This window comes from Schistocerca cancellata, chromosome 11 (genome assembly GCF_023864275.1).
Source record: "Schistocerca cancellata isolate TAMUIC-IGC-003103 chromosome 11, iqSchCanc2.1, whole genome shotgun sequence".
Classification (NCBI taxonomy): Eukaryota; Metazoa; Arthropoda; class Insecta; order Orthoptera; family Acrididae; genus Schistocerca; species Schistocerca cancellata.
Genome location: NC_064636.1, coordinates 19,081,951 through 19,101,563, shown reverse-complemented (window position 1 = coordinate 19,101,563; position 19,613 = coordinate 19,081,951). Strand labels below are relative to the sequence as shown.

Sequence of the window (19,613 nt, the reverse complement as noted above, 5' to 3'; positions counted from 1 at the left end):
TGACTGACAACAACTTGTTATTAACCGCAGCAGTTGCATTGCATATACCACAACTGCACAGTGTGTACATGTGGAAGAGAAGCTGGAGAAAAAAAGGAAACAAACCTGAGTGAAGCCGTGGGTTTTACGACGACACGATAAAAGCATTCAACAAAACGTGTTACGTGAGCTTATAGTGGAGGACGTTAAGTCGTACATCAATTACTTAAGACTGGATGAGTATACATTTCTGTATGTGCTCAGTCAAGTGTATCCTCATATCACAAAGCACAATATTCACTTAAGAACTGCTACATCCGCAGAAGACAGGCTCAGTGTAACAGTCCGATTTCTCGCTACAGGAGAGGGTTAGGTTAAGTTACGTTAGGTCTCCAATCTTCGTAATCTAATCTAATTTGTATTCAGCATGCCTCACGTTGTAAAGCGCCTCATCAGCTTCATAGATCTCTATTAATTTTGTAGTTCTCGGCACACACCAATTGTATTTACCGGAAATGTTTATAAAAACACTACAGACGACAGAATGCTGCAGTGATGTTAGCGCTCCATGTGGTCGAGACCCTAGATTTGAGCATATATTGGACGACATTTGACAAAGTTCCCTATTACACCATCAAATATCTTTGACAAAGATATTTGACAAAGAAATTTGATAGTGTAATATCGGCCTCAACCGTGATTTTCCGATATCAGTGATTTCTGTGAATGCTACATTTCAGTATGTTATTCTTAACTGTGATTTGTCGCAGATAAGAATCGCAGTTAAGGAATCCACGTCTTTTATCCCTCCGCACTCTAACACTGCTATTTCTGCTACCTACTGTGCGATTTCTGCGACTTATCACCGTATGAAAAAGTTACACATGTTCACAAAGAAAACTGCATCTCACCAAAACTGTCATTAGTAAGTACGTTTTACATCTGTTCTTGCGTTGGCTTTACTTTTGTATTAAAGAAACAATTGTGAAAATGTTAATAGTGTAATGTAATTAATATGTGAGTAGCCATACAGTACCGTAATAGTTCGTGTTTAGAAAACGAATTCTAACGTATTGTTATGTTCACACATACTCGAACCACATTTCACTCAGTAAAGCGATAATTCAAAGTATCATTCAACAGATCTGGAGAAATTGCCACTGAGTCTTTAGACTGTCTTCGTCAGAGGAGAGGGTAGTTTCTAAGTGTTTCGATGAAATTAATTACTTAAATGAGATCGTTCTTGCAAATGTGAAACATCCCCCATTGAGTGGCTTTCGTTAGAGCAATTATTAGTAATACTACTCTGTCAATTACATCGTTTGTAATTAGTGACAGCAAAAAATGTTTAATGATTCTTGTGATTTTGCAGACGCAGACTGGTTTCTGTACGTATCTGTCCACATGAAGTCTCTTGAAAGTGAATCGTGAGGATTCAAGACCGCTCTTAGAGGATTTGCTGTTTACAAGGGCCATAATTAGTTTGAAAGGGTCATAATTATGAAATAAATGGGCAGAATGAGTGACTCAACCGTGTTTAATTGAAGTTGTTATGCGATTTTATAGGAAAAATAAATGTTAAATACAGTGAGTGAATAATGAAAATCTCATTTTCCATATGTTTAGCCGTCCTATACCCGTAAATTTTCCGCCACTTATTTATTGGTAAACACTTGTTGGAGAGTGACATGCGCCCCCCCCCCCCCCCCCCCACACACACACCAATCTTGGTGTGACGCTGACCAGTAACATAGCCCGAGGCCTAGAGTATGCATTTCGAGGCTGTTGATATGAAGGTGGGAAGTACGGATCATCCAGTTAAATCAGGAATAGTTTCGAAGGTAACACGAAAAAGCTTACTTGTGTAGGTGGTTGTAGTGTCGGCAAAAAGTTCTTGTGTGTGCAGTTGCCATGTAGAACACCAGGTGTAAAACTTTCCTCCAGAGTCCTGAACTGTGTCGGAAAAAAAGTGAGGCGTTCATGTGAGTCAATATAGTTTTCGTTTCATTGCACGTATTTAGATGTCTGAGTTCTGCTGTGTTAAATTGCAAAGTCCTGTAGGCATGTGGAATATTAACCACAACTGTCCTATTGGAAGGAGAATGAAACACTTTTTTTAGATTACTTATCTCTAAATTATATCTTCAGGAAAAAAGGCAATGTTCCTTTTATTGATATAATACATTCAGAGTCACAGCTGTGTTTGACCAGCCATAACTGGTGCTGAATGTGGATGTCGTCATACATACACACCCAATACATCGATCTCGTGAGGCACAAGCTTCTTACAACGAAGTACGAACGTCGGTCAACAGATGGCACTACGCAAAGTGTTTAGTTGCTACCTGCGACTTCTAGTTGCGATTTCTCACAGAAATCGCAGTTGCACTAGATAGCGAATCGCAGAGAAAGAGCGTAGTACGAACTTCGGCCAACAGATGGCGCTGTTAACTGCGCTTTTTAGTAGCTACTTGTGACTTCCAGCCGCGACTTATCGCAGAAAGCAATACGAAATTCGGCCAATAGATGGCTCACGGCGTTGAATGTGAAATACTACTTGCGACTGGTAACTGTGACTGAAATCGCATTTAGATTCTGTAAAGTTGTTATTGTGATATCTGTGACTTCTCCATCACTACGATTGTAACAGATACGCGCGTTCCTGCCCACCACTATTTCACTCACTGATTCTCCCTACTAGCGCGTACTCAGGGCGCCACAGATCTTATATACACTGCATGTATATCTCAGGTATTAATGGTTATTTTAAAATTGGTATACAATTAAAGCAGTTGCCATCATACCTCCTGAGAACTAATTTTTATTACAACATTCCTCGTAATATACGCAGATTTTATTTAATAATAGCAGTCACTCACGCAAACTTAACAGTAGAAGGCGGTGAGTGACGCGCTGTGTTGCAAAAATTGTGACGTACGCACCGCGGAAAATCCAAAGGCTACGTAAATGCTTTTGGTGGTATTACGTTTGCGTAACCGTCTCACGCTAGCCAAAATCATAACCTAATACTAATAATGACCATTTTTCTTTAAATCGAGTACCCCAAACAGAAACAGAAAACTACAATTTTACGTAATATTACCACCCACCACCAACAGCCCTTTTCAATCTGTCCCAGGCGTGTTCGACAGATTCAAGACCAAGGTCTTCTGCAGATTTCGTTTGGTCGTAAGCTAAATTCCGAAACTGGAACCGGGTGATTGAAATCTCCCTGACAAAAAACCGAAAGACTATTGCATTTATGCCTACAGCAAGTGAAGTCGTTGACATAAGGACAAGGTGGTATATGTAAAAGAATATAATATTTTTTAGTTGGCTGTTTATGTAGTCCAGATGAAAGAAGACATTTGGGAATGAATGATAGGGGGTTACCAGTTACATGCAACTGAGGAAGACAGGACTACAAAAGTTGAAGATGTCAATTAGACACCAGTTTCATATTTGACTTCTAGCCTGAGTTATCAATTTATGTAATCGGAGAAAGACTTTTCGGACACCCTGTACAGTCGTACCACTCACTCACTATGGAACACGTCCCCAACTTTTAACTGCCGCAGTGTTAAAATACGCGACGCTGGCATGCTTCATCACGCAACCGCTTTACGAGCATTACGTCGGTACTGCATGTGTCTGGTTGCTGCGTCATGTTCTCCAGGAACACCTCGGCAGGTTCAGCACCAGCAGTGTGGATGTTGGGATTTTCCAATCACCATAAGCGCTGGTTTATGACTGCCATTTGCATTACAACACGCCATTAATGTTAGGCGCCGTTTCTGTTGCTTGTAACCACGAGCTTTCCTTCTCGTTCTTGGCAGCTTTGAAGGAAGCATTATACAGCATTATACAGGGTATCAGCAGTTAAATCCTCTTCCACTATTATCTTCCGTACCTTGCTTACAGACTCATCAGCATCCTTATCGTTAGCTGAGCGACTTTCCCCGGTCACTGTCAGCCGCCGAATCCCGTGTCGTTTTTTTCCAGTTACATAGCCAACCTAGGCTCGCTGCAAACAAGTTACTACCGCCAAGTTGTTTGTTAAATGCAGCTGCTTTTTCCTTTATAATCGGGCCACTGACGAGAATCCCTTTACTGCGTTGTTGTATGAACACCTACGTCCAGTTCTTGATTCTCACACTTTCGCATAACCTTCCGTTTTCCCAACTCACTATCCATTTGTGTTGAGTACTGTCGAATAACATCATCTTTCTTTTTGATGTGACAGATAGTTGCTCGTCCAACACTGAACTCACAAAGGAACCCTCCATACTGCAAATCACGGATTTTGATGCGCATCAAATATGTTGTAGAGGCACCTACTCTGAGTATCTGACTGTCCGGTTTTTTAGCAACGAGTTTTGGTTTTTGATAAAATTAATTTTGAAGTTCTTTGCTAGAACCACACGGCCACTCCGACTGACTATACCCGTAACACTCATGTATATCGAGTAAGTCAGCGTAGAACAGTGCTAAAGGTTAACTGGTACCGCACTGGAGGTACCGTGTTCAAATCCTGCTTGTGTTTATTTCTTTTTTTTTTCAAAATCGAACGCAGTTTTCAGTTTTATTTCAAAGAATATCAACAGACAGTGTAAGATGTGCGAAATTATAAAGATATGTTCAGTTGCTAATTTTTTCTGTCATACAATAACACAAAATCTTATTTTTCACCGTCCACATTGCTTGATGTGCCAGAACAATATTGTGGGTGATATTTATCATAGAAGCGACCGAAGCACAAATTTTCGCAGCACGACGCGCATTTTGTGAAAGCAGGCGTACGGTTTCATCATGAGCGACACCGGGAAACACAATTATTTTGCATTCAGAAAGATTTCTCTTCCAACCGCTAATTTCGATGCGAACCACGCTTTCAAAATTAGGTGCCCTGAATTGATGTGGGATTGACGAATGTAATTTTATCGAATCTTCCCTAGAAGCGATATCCCTATTGTCATCAAATAGGACCCATTCTGAACAATTTTCATGAAGATTTTCCACCTGTCGGTAAAAGTAAACATGGCAGGGCTGCCAATATGGAGTGCACTTTGGTGGGACCACTTTTAGGGTGCAGGTGGTCGCTTTCCTTCCAGTGAATAGACGGTCGTATAAAGTTGAATCTACATCTACGTGATTACTCTCTGTTCACAATAAAGTGCCTGGCAGAGGGTTCAGTGAACCTCATTCATGCTGTCTCTCTACCACTCCACTCTCGAACGGCAAGAGGGGAAAAACGAGCACTTAACTTTTTCTCTTATTCTATCGTGATGATTATTTCTCCCTATGTAGGTGGGTGCCAACAATATGTTTTCACAATCGAAGGAGAAAACTGGTGATTGAAATTTCACGAGAAGATCCCGTCGCAACGAAAACCGCCTTTGTTTTAACGATTTCCACTCCAATTCACGCATCATGTCTGTGGCACTATCTCCCCTATTTCGCGATAATACAAAACGAGCTGCCCTTCTTTGTACTTTTTCGATGCCATCCGTCAGTCCCACCTGATGCGGATCCCACACCGCACAGCAATAGTCCAGAATAGGGCGGACAAGCGTGGTGTAAGCAGTCTCTTTGGCAGACCTGTTGCACCTTCCAAGTGTTCTGCCAATGAATCGCAGTCTTTGGTTTTCTCTACTCACAATATTATCTACGTGATCGTTCCAATTTAGGGTGTTTGTAATTGTAATCCCTAAGTAATTAGTTGAATTTACAGCCTTCAGATTTATGTGACTTACCGCGTAATCGAAATTTAGCTGATTTCTTTTACTACTCACTTCACACTTTTCTTTATTCAGAGTCAATTGCCACATTTCGCACCATACACATATCTTATCTAAATCATTTTGCAAGTCGTTTTGATCATCTGATGACTTTACAAGACGGTTTGCCCTCCCCACGAATCGATAATGTGCAAACATTTTTTCTCTCCCACGTACGGAAGAATTAAATAAAGCAAAAATTCTTCGTATACCAGCTTCGTGACTTGACGTATTTCGTGCAGAACACGATTACATTTCTGTATTTCCCAGTTAATTCGTCTACTCGTTTTTGAACGTTAGGATCGATCATACATCATACTTTCCGGACGGTCTTGCATACATAAAAAAAACACATGGGAGCAGGATTCGAACTCGGTACATCCAGAGCGGTAGCCGTGCACCTTAACAACTTTTTTTTTTTTTCGCGCTACGCTGACTTGCTAGGAATGAATGTAGTGTTACGGGTATACAAAGCACGCAAAGAACTTCAGAATCAATTTTCTCAAAAATCAAGGCGCTTCGCTAAAAAAACCGGATAGCCAGCTACTCAGGGTAAGTGCCTCTACAACATATTTGAAGCGCATCAAAATCCGTGATTTACAGTACGGAGGGTCCCCTTGTCAGCAGCAATGGTTTTATGCGAAGAACCTCGGTTTTAACTTACCAGAACATTCGAGTTGCTGGTTGAGTTCTAGCGTAACGTGTTTACTTTTAGAAGACACGACTCCGAACTGTAAAGAAAGCTACAGTTTCAAATACAGTATATAAAGCACTGTTTAACTAAGCATTGTTGCGCACGATAACCTCACTGTTCACGTGTTTTTGGATGTGCGGCGGATTACTGAGAGGCCGGATTAGCGTGAGTATTCTGTCTATTCTGTGGTGTGTGGCGTGTTCGCCTATCTAACTGGTGGCCACAACCACTCGCCGCAGTGCAGTGGGATCCGGCGGAAACATCAGCCTGGACCACGGTCGCTGACCCCGCTCCCCACACCGACCGACTCTCTCTCCGTTACGGCGTGGTTGAACTGGGACGCATCTAACAGGCATACAAACCGGCCTGATTTAAGGGACTGTTTACTATCTTTTGGTTCAAAAAAATCGATTTTTTTTTACAATTGCATTTTTGGATCCATAAAAGTGTTTAGAATCCACCCCTGAAACGGTTTTCCCGAATAGATTATGCATTGTGTAAGCTTAGGCACCGATGACCTCAGCAGTTTAAAGTCTTCGGCCGCCGTTCCCAACTATATTCGTTCAAAATCTTTGTCCGTTTAACTTTAACTCTTTTCACTGATATAGACCACAGTAATATTTCAACATTAGAAAATACGGATACGACGATTAAAATGAATACGAAATAATTGATCTATATAAATTGGCTGTGCAACGTCTTGAAACTCTTCGTTACAGCGTGGACATTCTGTACGACGCTAGTCGTCACACAGAATTCTTGTTGCAACATGCAGAAAATAACACAGGTGAAGAATAAAACGAAAGAAGGTGCTATAAATAAAACGAAATTGAAATAAAATGAGTAATCTCAACAATGATTGCAATAACATGGGGGAGAATATAAAATGATGAAGAAAGTGAATCGAATTAGATACATAGAGATAATTAAAATCATATGAACAAAAACTCCAAATGAAAAAATAATGAAGGGAGAAGAAATGTAGGAAATACAGGAGATAATACGACGATTAAAACGACGCAGCAAGGGATCAGAAATAAAGCAATTATATTCAAACCAATTAATTGAGTAAGAACAATGACCACAGTCAGTTGCATACAGATGTACAAAAAATTCCTGGTATCCGGCGGTTTTGGAAAGCACACACGCTTCAAGCATACCAGCCACATAAACTCACAGGCACGCCGCGACCACATTTCCAAAATTGCTGTTATTGTTAATTCTAGCAATACCACGATATTTTCAGTAACGCACATTACCAAGGAGTGGTACTTTGTGCCCACACCAAAAAAAATTTTAAAAATAAAATTTGTTAAGTGTTGTTGAATCATACGAACAAGGTACTTTCTTAGAGAGGTACTGAAGTGTAACAAGGGCTCAAAACCTGAAAATACCATACAGCACACTCTTACCAATATCAATGAATTTTCAATAATGTGTGCTACCGACTTAATGACCACCACAACAATATACTAAATGCAAATTTCGTTCATCGTTGCTGACTTTTACTCTCATTTTTTTAATTAAAGAGATACTGATATGTTATGAAGCAAGGCTTTGAACTTTGAAATACTCAATAGAATTTTCAATGGGGAAGGTGACACGCATTATTGAGGTTTAAATTTTTGGGTTAAGTTTAACTGAAAATTTAAAACGAGTATGGAATCTGCTACAGGAGTTCATTAAAAACAAATTTTTTTCAGGACTTTGAAATATAAAAAAACTGACTACAACACTTTCGAAAGCTGGGCATAAAATATACAGGGTGAGTCACCTAACGTTACCGCTGGATATATTTCGTAAACCACATCAAATACTGACGAATCGATTCCACAGACCGAACGTGAGGAGAGGGGCTAGTGTAATTGGTTAATACAAACCATACAAAAATGCACGGAAGTATGTTTTTTAACACAAACCTACGTTTTTTCAATGGAACCCCGTTAGTTTTGTTAGCACATCTGAACATATAAACAAATACGTAATCAGTGCCGTTTGTTGTATTGTAAAATGTTAATTACATCCGGAAATATTGTAACCTAAAGTTGACGCTTGGGTACCACTCCTCCGCTGTTCGATCGTGTGTATCGGAGAGCACCGAATAACGTAGGGATCGAAACGGAACGGTGATGGACCTTAGGTACAGAAGAGAGTGGAACAGCACATTACGTCCACATGCTAACACCTTTTTATTGGTCTTTTTCACTGACGCACATGTCCATTACCATGAGGGGTGAGGTACACGTACACACGTGGTTTCCGTTTTCAATTACGGAGTGGAATAGAGTGTGTCCCGACATGTCAGGCCAATAGATGTTCAATGTGGTGGCCATCATTTGCTGCATACACTTGCAATCTCTGGCGTAATGAATGTCGTACACGCCACAGTACATCTGGTGTAATGTCGCCGCAGGCTGCCACAATACGTTGTTTCATATCCTCTGGGGTTGTAGGCACATCACGGTACACATTCTCCTTTAACGTACCCCACAGAAAGAAGTCCAGAGGTGTAAGATCAGGAGAACGGGCTGGCCAATTTATGCGTCCTCCACGTCCTATGAAACGCCCGTCGAACATCCTGTCAAGGGTCAGCCTAGTGTTAATTGCGGAATGGGCAGGTGCACCATCATGCTGATACCACATACGTCGACGCGTTTCCAGTGGGACATTTTCGAGCAACGTTGGCAGATCATTCTGTAGAAACTCGATGTATGTTGGAGTGCTCTCCGATACACACGATCGAACAGCGGAGGAGTGGTACTCAAGCGTCAACTTTAGGTTACAATATCTCCGGATGTAATTAACATTTTACAATACAACAAACGGCACTGATTACGTATTTGTTTATATGTTCAGATGTGCTAACAAAACTAACGTGGTTCCACTTAAAAAACCGTAGGTTTGTGTTAAAAAACATACTTCCGTGTATTTTTGTATGGTTTGTATTAACCAATTACACTAGCCCCTCTCCTCACGTTCGGTCTGTGGAATCGATTCGTCAGTATTTGATGTGGTTTACGAAATATATCCAGCGGTAACGTTAGGCGACTCACCCTGTACATCCCCCCCCCCCCCCCCCCAACTTGGGGCTGCGAGGGTTAAGGCTCTACTCATTTCGTGGATGACAAGAAATCCTTTTTTGTCGATTATCCGCGAACGAGGGACTACCGTGACGAGTGGATGCAGGGAGAGATACAGGAGAACCGGACCTGAAGCACAGTATACGAGGGACGGTCGGAAGGTTTATAGCCCGAGAGAGTTGCCGCAATGTCTCGCACAAACGTCGCCACCTACTTTCATATGAAGCTGGATTTGTACAGGTATCACTGGTGATCTTGCAGCTCTCGAAGAATGAAATTCTAATGAAATCCAGAAAGTTGGAAAGCGTGGGTCTCACGGGGAGCGTGCCAGAGGTAAGTCCCTGCAGTCGCACTATCCTCTGTGTCCTCGGTGGCTCAGTCAGTCAGAGCATCTGCCATGTAAGCACGAGGTCCCGGGTTCGAGTCCCGGTCGGGGCATACGCCTGTGAGCAGCTAAAGGTCTGGATTTCATTATAATTTCACCGACTTTTATGGTCACCCTTTGTAGGTATGCAAGTCAAACTTCGCGATCCAGTTTCGTTACTTTTGCTGCTAGGATGCGTTGTGTACCGAGTGTAAGCAAAATGGCGAATATCGATAGAATCAAGAACCGTGCTGAGATCGAATATCTTCATTTGAAGGGAATGATGCCCAAGGAAATTGCGGAGGGCATGCGGAATACAGTTATCAGTCTTATGAGACTTTGGAAAACGACCTAAAAAAACTGGTTGTCACGACCTCAAAAGACTGGTTGTCACGACCTCAAAAGACTGGTTGTCAAGACCTCGAAACTGGTTGCCAAGACCTCCAAACTGGTTGCCAAGACCTCCAAACTGGTTGCCAAGACCTCCAAACTGGTTGCCACGACCTCCAAACTGGTTGCCACGACCTCCAAACTGGTTGCCAAGACCTCCAAACTGGTTGCCAAGACCTCCAAACTGGTTGCCAAGACCTCCAAACTGGTTGCCACGACCTCCAAACTGGTTGCCAAGACCTCCAAACTGGTTGCCACGACCTCCAAACTGGTTGCCAAGACCTCCAAACTGGTTGCCAAGACCTCCAAACTGGTTGCCAAGACCTCCAAACTGGTTGCCAAGACCTCCAAACTGGTTGCCACGACCTCCAAACTGGTTGCCACGACCTCCAAACTGGTTGCCAAGACCTCCAAACTGGTTGCCAAGACCTCCAAACTGGTTGCCAAGACCTCCAAACTGGTTGCCAAGACCTCCAAACTGGTTGCCACGACCTCCAAACTGGTTGCCAAGACCTCCAAACTGGTTGCCAAGACCTCCAAACTGGTTGCCAAGACCTCCAAACTGGTTGCCAAGACCTCCAAACTGGTTGCCAAGACCTCCAAACTGGTTGCCACGACCTCCAAACTGGTTGCCAAGACCTCCAAACTGGTTGCCAAGACCTCCAAACTGGTTGCCAAGACCTCCAAACTGGTTGCCACGACCTCCAAACTGGTTGCCAAGACCTCCAAACTGGTTGCCAAGACCTCCAAACTGGTTGCCAAGACCTCCAAACTGGTTGCCAAGACCTCCAAACTGGTTGCCAAGACCTCAAAACTGGTTGCCAAGACCTCAAAACTGGTTGCCAAGATCTCAAACCTGGTTGCCAGACCTCAAACCTGGTTGCCAGACCTCAAACCTGGTTGCCAGACCTCAAACCTGGTTGCCAGACTTCAAAACTGGAAGAAAAAGTGTGGAAGATGCGCCAAGGAGTGGAAGGCCCGTCACTGTTGCCACTGATGAACCGGTGACTGCAATTCACGATACGATTTTGCAGGATCGTCGAACAACATTGCAGCACATTCGAGTAACATTTGGAATCTCCCACGGGCGTGCTCGTGACATTGTTGCGGATATTTTGGGAATGGGAAAAGTTTCACCCCGGTGTGTCCCAAAAGACTCGAATGCAAATCAGGGACGGGAGTGTGTAGTGTCTGAAGCGGATGAAGATGGCTTTCTTGTAAGGTATGTGACAATGGACGAATGTGCGTTCACCACTTTGACCCTGATACAAAACAACAACCACAGCAATGGAAACGTCCTTTATCCCATTCCCCAAAAAAATTCCGGGTGCAAAAATCAACCGGTAAGGTGATGGGATCGGTCTTGTGAGATGCAAAAGTCGTAATTATAGTGGATTACTTGCAAAAGGGCGACACTATCAATGCATCATAATATTGCACCCTTGTGCGCCGTTTGAAAGATGAGATAAAGCAAAAAGGTCGCGGAAAATGGCCGCGGAGTTCTTTTGCATCAGGACAACGCACCGGCACACAAAGCCCTCGCAACACTGGAAACTGTGCGCGATTGCGGGTTCGAACTGCTACGTCATCCGCCATATCCTCTAGATCTGAGTCCATCGCACTTTCTTCTTTTCCCAAAAACCTAAAAAAAAAAGACTTCAAACGACGAAGATTCGACAATGAGATGATGCAGTGATCGATGCTGTGAACGCTCGGTTGGACTGGGCCTTTTATTTGAATGGTTTGCAGAAGTAATCTCTAGCAAGTGTATTAGTGTGCACGGGTACCGTATTAAAAAAGAAATCGGTGTTATGAAATTTCTGTCATTATGTAATACTCTCTTTCAAATTCTAAAGGTGGCAGGGGTAAAATACAGGGAGCGAAAGGCTATTTACAATTTGTACAGAAACCAGATGGCAGTTATAAGAGTCGAGGGACATGAAAGGGAAGCAGTGGTTGGGAAGGGAGTAAGACAGGGTTGTAGCCTATCCCCGATGTTATTCAATCTGTATATTGAGCAAGCAGTAAAGCAAACATAAGAAAAATTTGGAGTAGGTATTAAAATCCAGGGTCAAGAAATAAAAACTTTGAGGTTCGCCGATGACATTGTAATTCTGTCAGAGACAGCAAAGGACTTGGAAGAGCAGTTGAATGGAATGGACAGTGTCTTGAAAGGAGGATATAAGATGAACATCAACAAAACCAAAACGAGGATAATGGAATGTAGTCTAATTAAGTCGGGTGATGTTGAGGGTATTAGATTAGGAAATGAGACACTTAAAGTAGTAAAAGAGTTTTGCTATTTGGGGAGGAAAATAACTGATGATGGTCGAAGTAGAGAGGATATAAAATGTAGACTGGCAATGGCAATGAAAGCGTTTCTGAAGAAGAGAAATTTGTTAACATCGAGTATAGATTTAAGTGTCAGGAAGTCATTTCTGAAAGTATTTGTATGGAGTGTAGCCATGTATGGAAGCGAAACATGGACGGTAAATAGTTTGGACAAGAACAGAATAGAAGCTTTCGAAATGTGGTGCTACAGAAGAATGCTGAAGATTAGATGGGTAGATCACAGAACTACTGAGGAAGTATTGAATAGGAGTGGGGAGAAGAGAAGTTTGTGGCACAACTTGACCAGAAGAAGGGATCGGTTGGTAGGACATGTTCTGAGGCATCAAGGGATCACCAATTTAGTACTGGAGGGCAGCGTGGAGGGTAAAAATCGTAGGGGGAGACCAAGAGATGAATACACTAAGCAGATTCAGAAGGATGTAGGATGCAGTAGGTACTGGGAGATTAAAAAGCTTGCACAGGATAGAGTAGCATGGAGAGCTGCATCAAATCAGTCTCAGGACTGAAGACCACAACAACAACAACAATGTGTTCGTGAGGCTGGAAATTTCTCGACGTCTCCTCGTACGTGGCTTCAAAACGGCACTTCGCCTGCAGGGACGCGGCTATGCTACCCCGCCGTCGCTACGCGCTTAGCTGGTGGCCTATCCGCTGGACTACACACTATACGGCCATTAAAACTACTTTGCAGACAGCTAGCCGAGCGCGTGACCATGACACAGTGCGGGCCAGTCGCACGCACGCTGAGTTTCAGCACCCCCCCCCCCCCCAATCAACAGCATAGTTGCCTCTGCTTATCCGTCACGGTTCAATACCTGCTGACACTTGGTCTTGTGCGCGTCGTGTTGTTGAACTGCATTATCTCAGCGTCTGCTTCTCCTTTGTTTCCACTACGAGTGTGTGATAAATTACTGTAATGACTTCTGTGTACAAAATGTCCGTAAATAAAAAGCGTGGTCGTCCTGGAGTTCGTAGTCCGAAATCATCTTCGAAGAAAGTTGGGCACGGAGTAGCATTGAGAGGGCAATCGCGCGAATACGTCTGCAGCGTAAGACAATATTTTGAGATGAAAAGGGGGGGCCTCTTCTTTCCGTCAATAAGGTAGTCGAGAGGACTGCGGCAGCATTAAGAATAAGCAGAACAACCGTTATAAACATAGGCAAAGAGCAAAATGAGAAACTGAATACACATTCCGGGCCATCAAATCTTAACTCCGAACCGCCAAGTCTGGAAACTCCGTAGAAAAAACGACGCGTCGAGAAACTTGTGACGAATGTTGATTCTTTCGAACAGGGTGCGATTCGCAGACATTTGTATGCATATAAACCCCGTAAAGAGCATCCAACGTTACAAAACTGCATGTAACACTTAAAGAAGCTCCTCGGCTGGTTTTATTAAACCTGGGATTTAATTACGAAAAATTAAGTGGTCGTACAGTTCTCTTAAAACGGCAAGATATTGCTGCTTGGCAATGCCGATTTGGACATTGAATTCGATGATTTAGTGTGGCTAGATGAAACATGGGTGAATTCTGGCCATACAATGAAGACAGGTTGGTCTGACGGATCAGAAGAAGGAATGGCAATACCTGTTGGCAAAGGAAGCAGAATAATTGTTGTTCATGCAGGTACCGGTTCAAATGGTTCAAATGGCTCTGAGCACTATGGGACTAAACTTCTGAGGTTATCAGTCCCCTAGAACTTAGAACTACTTAAACCTAACTAACCTAAGGACATCACACACACCCATGCCCGAGACAGGATTCGAACCTGCGACCGTAGCGGTCGCGTGGTTCCAGACTGTAGCGCCTGGAACCGCTCGGCCACCGCGGCCGGCTCATGCAGGTACCGCCCGTGGGTTTTTTCCTGGCCGTTTACATGTTTTCAAAGAAAAGCTCAGATTTGCACGAGGAAATGAAATACGCCACCTTTTTACGATGGTTTGAAAATTCACTCTTACCGAATTTGGAGAAAGCGTCGTACATCGTTATTGTCAATGCGTCATACCACACTGTTGTAAAGGACAAAGCCCCAACGCTATCTTCTAGAAAGGACAAAATTATACAGAGGTTACGGCGAAATAATATACAATCCGATGACGGAATGAAGAAAGTGGAACTTGTGTCACAATATAAGCCACGACACCCGACATACGTTGTAGATGAAGTTGCCAACAAACATGGACATTCTGTAATTAGATTACCTCCCTATCATTGTCACTTTAATGCTATAGAGCTAATATGGGCCCAAATCAAGGGGTACATAGCACGTGAAAACAAGACATTCAGGCTTTCAGAAGTGAAAAGACTTTAACATGAAGCTGTTTCTAAAGTAGCTGTGGAAAACTGGAGTAATCTTGTAGTACATACAAAAGCTGTCATTCAGGAGACATGGAAGAACGAATCCGTATAGGACGATAGTGTTTCCGAATTAATTATTGCCGTCGGCGACTCATCTGACAGTTCTAGCGACACAGATTTAAGCAGTGTTTTCCAGCTGTCGGACACAGAACACGTCGAGTGATGGTAAGTTGAAAAAAGAAAAAAAGGGGGGGTACATTTTGGTGGTGTTGGGCTCGTTGTGTTGGTATTTTGAGTTTTTGCGATTTGTTGCGAAATTCATGGCACAAGAGGAAAATGTAACTAACGGCGGTATACGTGCTGCTTTCTCCCACCCCGCGTAAGTTGTATCAGCAGTTCAACGGTACGCACAATACTATTCTCGTCTTGGCGAAACTCTAGCACCCACCCACTTCCAACAAGCTCTAAAAATAAATTCAAACCTTTCCGAAACTTTTTCTCGCTTTGACCCCCCACGAAAAATTTAATTGAAAAAAGTTTGTCGCTTACTACATTTCTGATGTCAATTTGGAAAAAGTTCCGAGTCAGACGTGAGATTTTATTTTATTACTTCACTATTACTGGCTGTATTGCTCAGAAAGTTTGCGAATATTATCGAAATATGCCACTGAAGACAACATTAAAATTTTGTTGTTGTACGACACATGGTGTAGGAGACAGGGAATGATTAATATTGAGTAGCGTGAAAATTCAACTTTTCGTAAAAAGTTAAATATTTCTCTATTTCAGTAGCACAGAATTTTCACTGAGTTAGAAAAAACTCTCAGAGGTAGTTCTCGTATTACTCTACCATGTACAGTTGCCAAATTATTTTTAAAAAAAAACACGACTTCCAATTTTTACAGCGGCAGCTGGCAACATTGCACGGCCGCTCAGCGAACTGTCAAGTACAAAGCAGTTTTAATCGCACTATACACGGTGCTACGAAAAGGTACGACCAAACTTTCAGGAAACATTCCTCACACACAGATAAAGAGTAGATGTTATGTGGACATGTGTCCGGAAACGCTTAATTTCCATGTAAGAGCTCATTTTAGTTTCATCAGTATGTACTGTACTTCCTCGATTCACCGCCAGTTGGCCCAATTGAAGGAAGGTAATGTTGACTTCGGTGCTTGTTTTGACATGCGACTCATTTGCCATTTGGGCAGGCATTGTTGGTGATGTCTTGATGGGCCCCATGTTCTTCCACCTACGTTCAATGGAGCACGTTATCACGATTTCATACGGAATACTCTACCTGTGCTGCTAGAACATGTGCCTTTAGAAGTACGAAACAACATGTGGTTCACGCACGATGGAGCTGCTGCACATTTCAGTCGAAGTGTTCGTACGCTTCTCAACAACAGATTCGGTGACCGACGGATTGGTAGAGGCGGACCAATTCCGTGGCCTCCACGTTCTCCTGACCTCAACCCTCTCGACTTCATTTATGGGGGCATTTGAAAGCTCTCGTCTACACAACCCCGGTACCAAATGTAGAGACTATTCGTGCTCGTATTGTGGACACCATTCTCCAGGACTGCATCAGCGCATCAGGAATTCCGTGCGACGGAGGGTGGATGCACGTATCCTCGCTAACGGAGGACATTTTGAACATTTCCTGTAACAAAGTGTTTGCAGTCACCCTAGTACGCTCTGTTGCTGTGTGTTTCCATTCCACGATTAATGTGATTTGAAGAGAAGTAATAAATTGAGCTCTAACATGGAAATTAAGCGTTTCCGGACACATTTCTACATAACATCTTTTCTTTCTTTGTGTGTGAGGAATGTTTCCTGAAAGTTTGCCGTACCGTTTTGTAACACCCTGTAGACACTAGAGGCTCGCTACGGAGGCGTAACGCAGGCGCAGCGGCAGGCGGTCGCAGTTAAGTGCGGGTCGGCCGTGCGCTGCGGCCAGCTACTCGCCGCGGCTGCCATCTTGTCGAGCCTGTCCAAGTTCTCCGCGCTAGTCCACCTACCCCGTTCACCTCTGCGTAACACAGGTAGGGTGTACAAGCCATCCGGGCGGGCACTTCATTGTCTTACTTTTGAGTTAAATTTTCGTCATTTTGACTGGTAACAAAGAATTTTACTTTCCCCGCTACCGTACTAAAATGCAACGGCAACAACATACAAACGAGAGCCGGCAGGGGTGGCCGAGCGGTTCTAGGCGTCTCAGTTTGGAACCGCGCGACCGCTATGGGCCGCAGCTTCGAATCCTGCCTCGGGCATGTATGTGTGTGATGTCCTTAGGTTACTTAGGTTTAAGTAGTTCTAAGTTCTAGCGGACTGATGACCTCAGAAGTTAAGTCCCATAGTGCTCAGGGCCATTTGAACATAAACAAGACAGAAACACAAATTTTTAAAAATTTTCATGTGTGTGTAACTCTTATGGGACTTAACTGCTAAGGTCATCAGTCCCTAAGCTTACACCCTACTTAACTTAAATTATCCTAAGGACAAACACACACACCCATGCCCGAGGGAGGACTCGAACCTCCGCCGGGATCAGCGGCACAGTCCATGACTGCAGCACCCCAGACCGCTCGGATAATCCCGCGCAGCTAAACACCAATTTGAAATTAACGATAAAACACAGTGAGCACATAAGTGTTCGCCGATAGCAAAATGCATCTACATCTACACGGATATTCTGCAAATCACATTTAAGTGCGTGGCAGAGGGTTCATCGAACCACTTTCACAATTCTCTATTATTCCAATTTCGTTTAGCGCGCGGAAAGAACGAACACATATACCTTTCCGTACGAGCTCTCATTTCCCTTCGTTTCTCCCTATGTAAGTCGGTGTCAACAAAATATTTTCGCATTCGGAGGAGAAAGTTGGTGATTGGAATTTCGTGCAATGAAAAACTCCTTTCTTTTAATGGTCTCCAGCCCAAATCCTGTATCATTTCTGTGACACTCTTTCCCATATTTCGCGATGATAAAAAACGTGCTGCCCTTCTTTGAACTTTTTCGATGTACTCCGTCAGTGCTATCTGGTAAGGTTCCCACAACGCGCAGCAGTATTCTAAAAGAGGACGGACAAGCGTAGTGTAGGCAGTCTCCTTAGTAGATCTGTTACATTTTCTAAGTGTCCTGCCAATAAAACGCAGTCTTTGCAAAGCTTCCCCACAACATTTTCTGTGTGTTCCTTCCAATTTAAGTTCTTAGTAACTGTTCAGGGGCTTCAAGACGAACACTATGCAACACCTCATGATAACTGCTTTCGATGACTGTTACGTCACGAAAGTTTACATTTCTAAGAGGTCGCGGGAAAGTATTCCAAATGGTGGCTCGAGAAGCATTGTTTTCAATGCAAAAATGGCTCAAATGGCTCTGAGCACTATGAGACTCAACTTCTGAGGTCATCAGTCCCCTAAAACTTAGAACTACTTCAATCTAACTAACCTAAGGACATCAAAAACATCCATGCCCGAGGCAGGTTTCGAACCTGCGACCGTAGCGGTCGCGGTTCGAGACTGTAGCACCAAGAACCGCTCGGTCGGTCAGGCCGGCTGGAATCCACCGTGTGATGATTTTACTAGACGGTAAATTACATGAGCGTCATCTGCAGACAGTCTAAGGAGGCTGCTCAGATTACAACCTAGATCATTTATGTAAATCAGGAACAGCAGAGGGCCTAGGACACTACCTTGCGGAACGCCAGATATCACTTTTGTTCTACCCGATGATTTACCCCCTGTCACTACGAACTGGGTAGAGAGAGGCAGTGGTAGCAGATGGGGGTACAGTCGGGGAGTCCCGACTCCGCGTTTCGACAACTGGAGTTCACGAGGGGCACACAGGTGCCCCAACTGGCGACATCAGATATTACTGTTATTACGTGTGTAGCCCGAGATGCCGCCATACGGTGTCACTACCAGCTCTGGAACAAAAAACTCTGACGACTACTGGTGTAGCAGAAACGCAGCAAAGTCTCTACCGGCTGAGACTGGAGGGAAGGCGTTGTTTACGTGTCGAGGGCCTGCTCCGAAAGTTGGCCCGACAGGTTTTCAGTACGGGACCTACGAATGTTTGTCAGCCTCGCGCAAAGCAGTGAGAAGCTGCAGTCGGGATGACGTCCGGTCTCTAACGACCAGGTCGGCGCCGCCGCCTGTGCGTTGATTATGCAGGAGACCTGGACGCCGGAGGTAGCGCACAGGGTGTTCCACAAGTGGCGAAAGGTCTCAGTCCATTTCCTGCACAAACTTCGCTGTCCCTGCACCAGTTCGTAGTGTGTCGGCTTTCTCCCAGAGTTCGGCACTACAGTTTGTGATGTTATGCGAGCCTCACTGCCCGTTTCTTAACGAATTTGTGCCTAATTTTATTCCAAGAAGGCCGGCCGGGGTGGCCGAGCGATTCTAGGCGCTACAGTGTGGAACCGCGCGACCGCTACGGTCGCAGGTTTGAATCCTGCCTCGGGCATGGATGTGTGTGATGTCCTTAGGTTAGTTAGGTTTAAGTAGTTCTAAGGTCTAGGGGACTGATGACCTCAGAAGTTAAGTCCCATAGTGCTCAGAGCCATTTGAACCATTTTTTATTCCAAGAAGCTCAGTAGTGTATGTAAATACCGTAAATCTAAATTTGATTCAAAAAGTGAAGCGCAGCTGGACAGCAAGAAACTCTTCAGCG

General features: G+C 43.7%; 1 protein-coding gene across 1 annotated transcript in view; it reads right to left on the bottom strand.

Annotated features, from left to right (window-relative positions):
- Window positions 1-10,261: 10,261 nt before the first annotated feature.
- The window catches only part of LOC126108837 (uncharacterized protein DDB_G0290685-like), a 60,497-nt gene continuing 51,145 nt past the window's right edge, over window positions 10,262-19,613 (bottom strand). The window contains exons 3-4 of the mRNA XM_049914200.1: window positions 11,181-11,220; window positions 10,262-11,077 (exon numbers count right to left, since the gene is read on the bottom strand). Of these exons, the coding sequence (XP_049770157.1) occupies window positions 10,262-11,077; window positions 11,181-11,220 (856 nt within the window). The remainder of the gene's footprint in view (window positions 11,078-11,180; window positions 11,221-19,613) is intronic.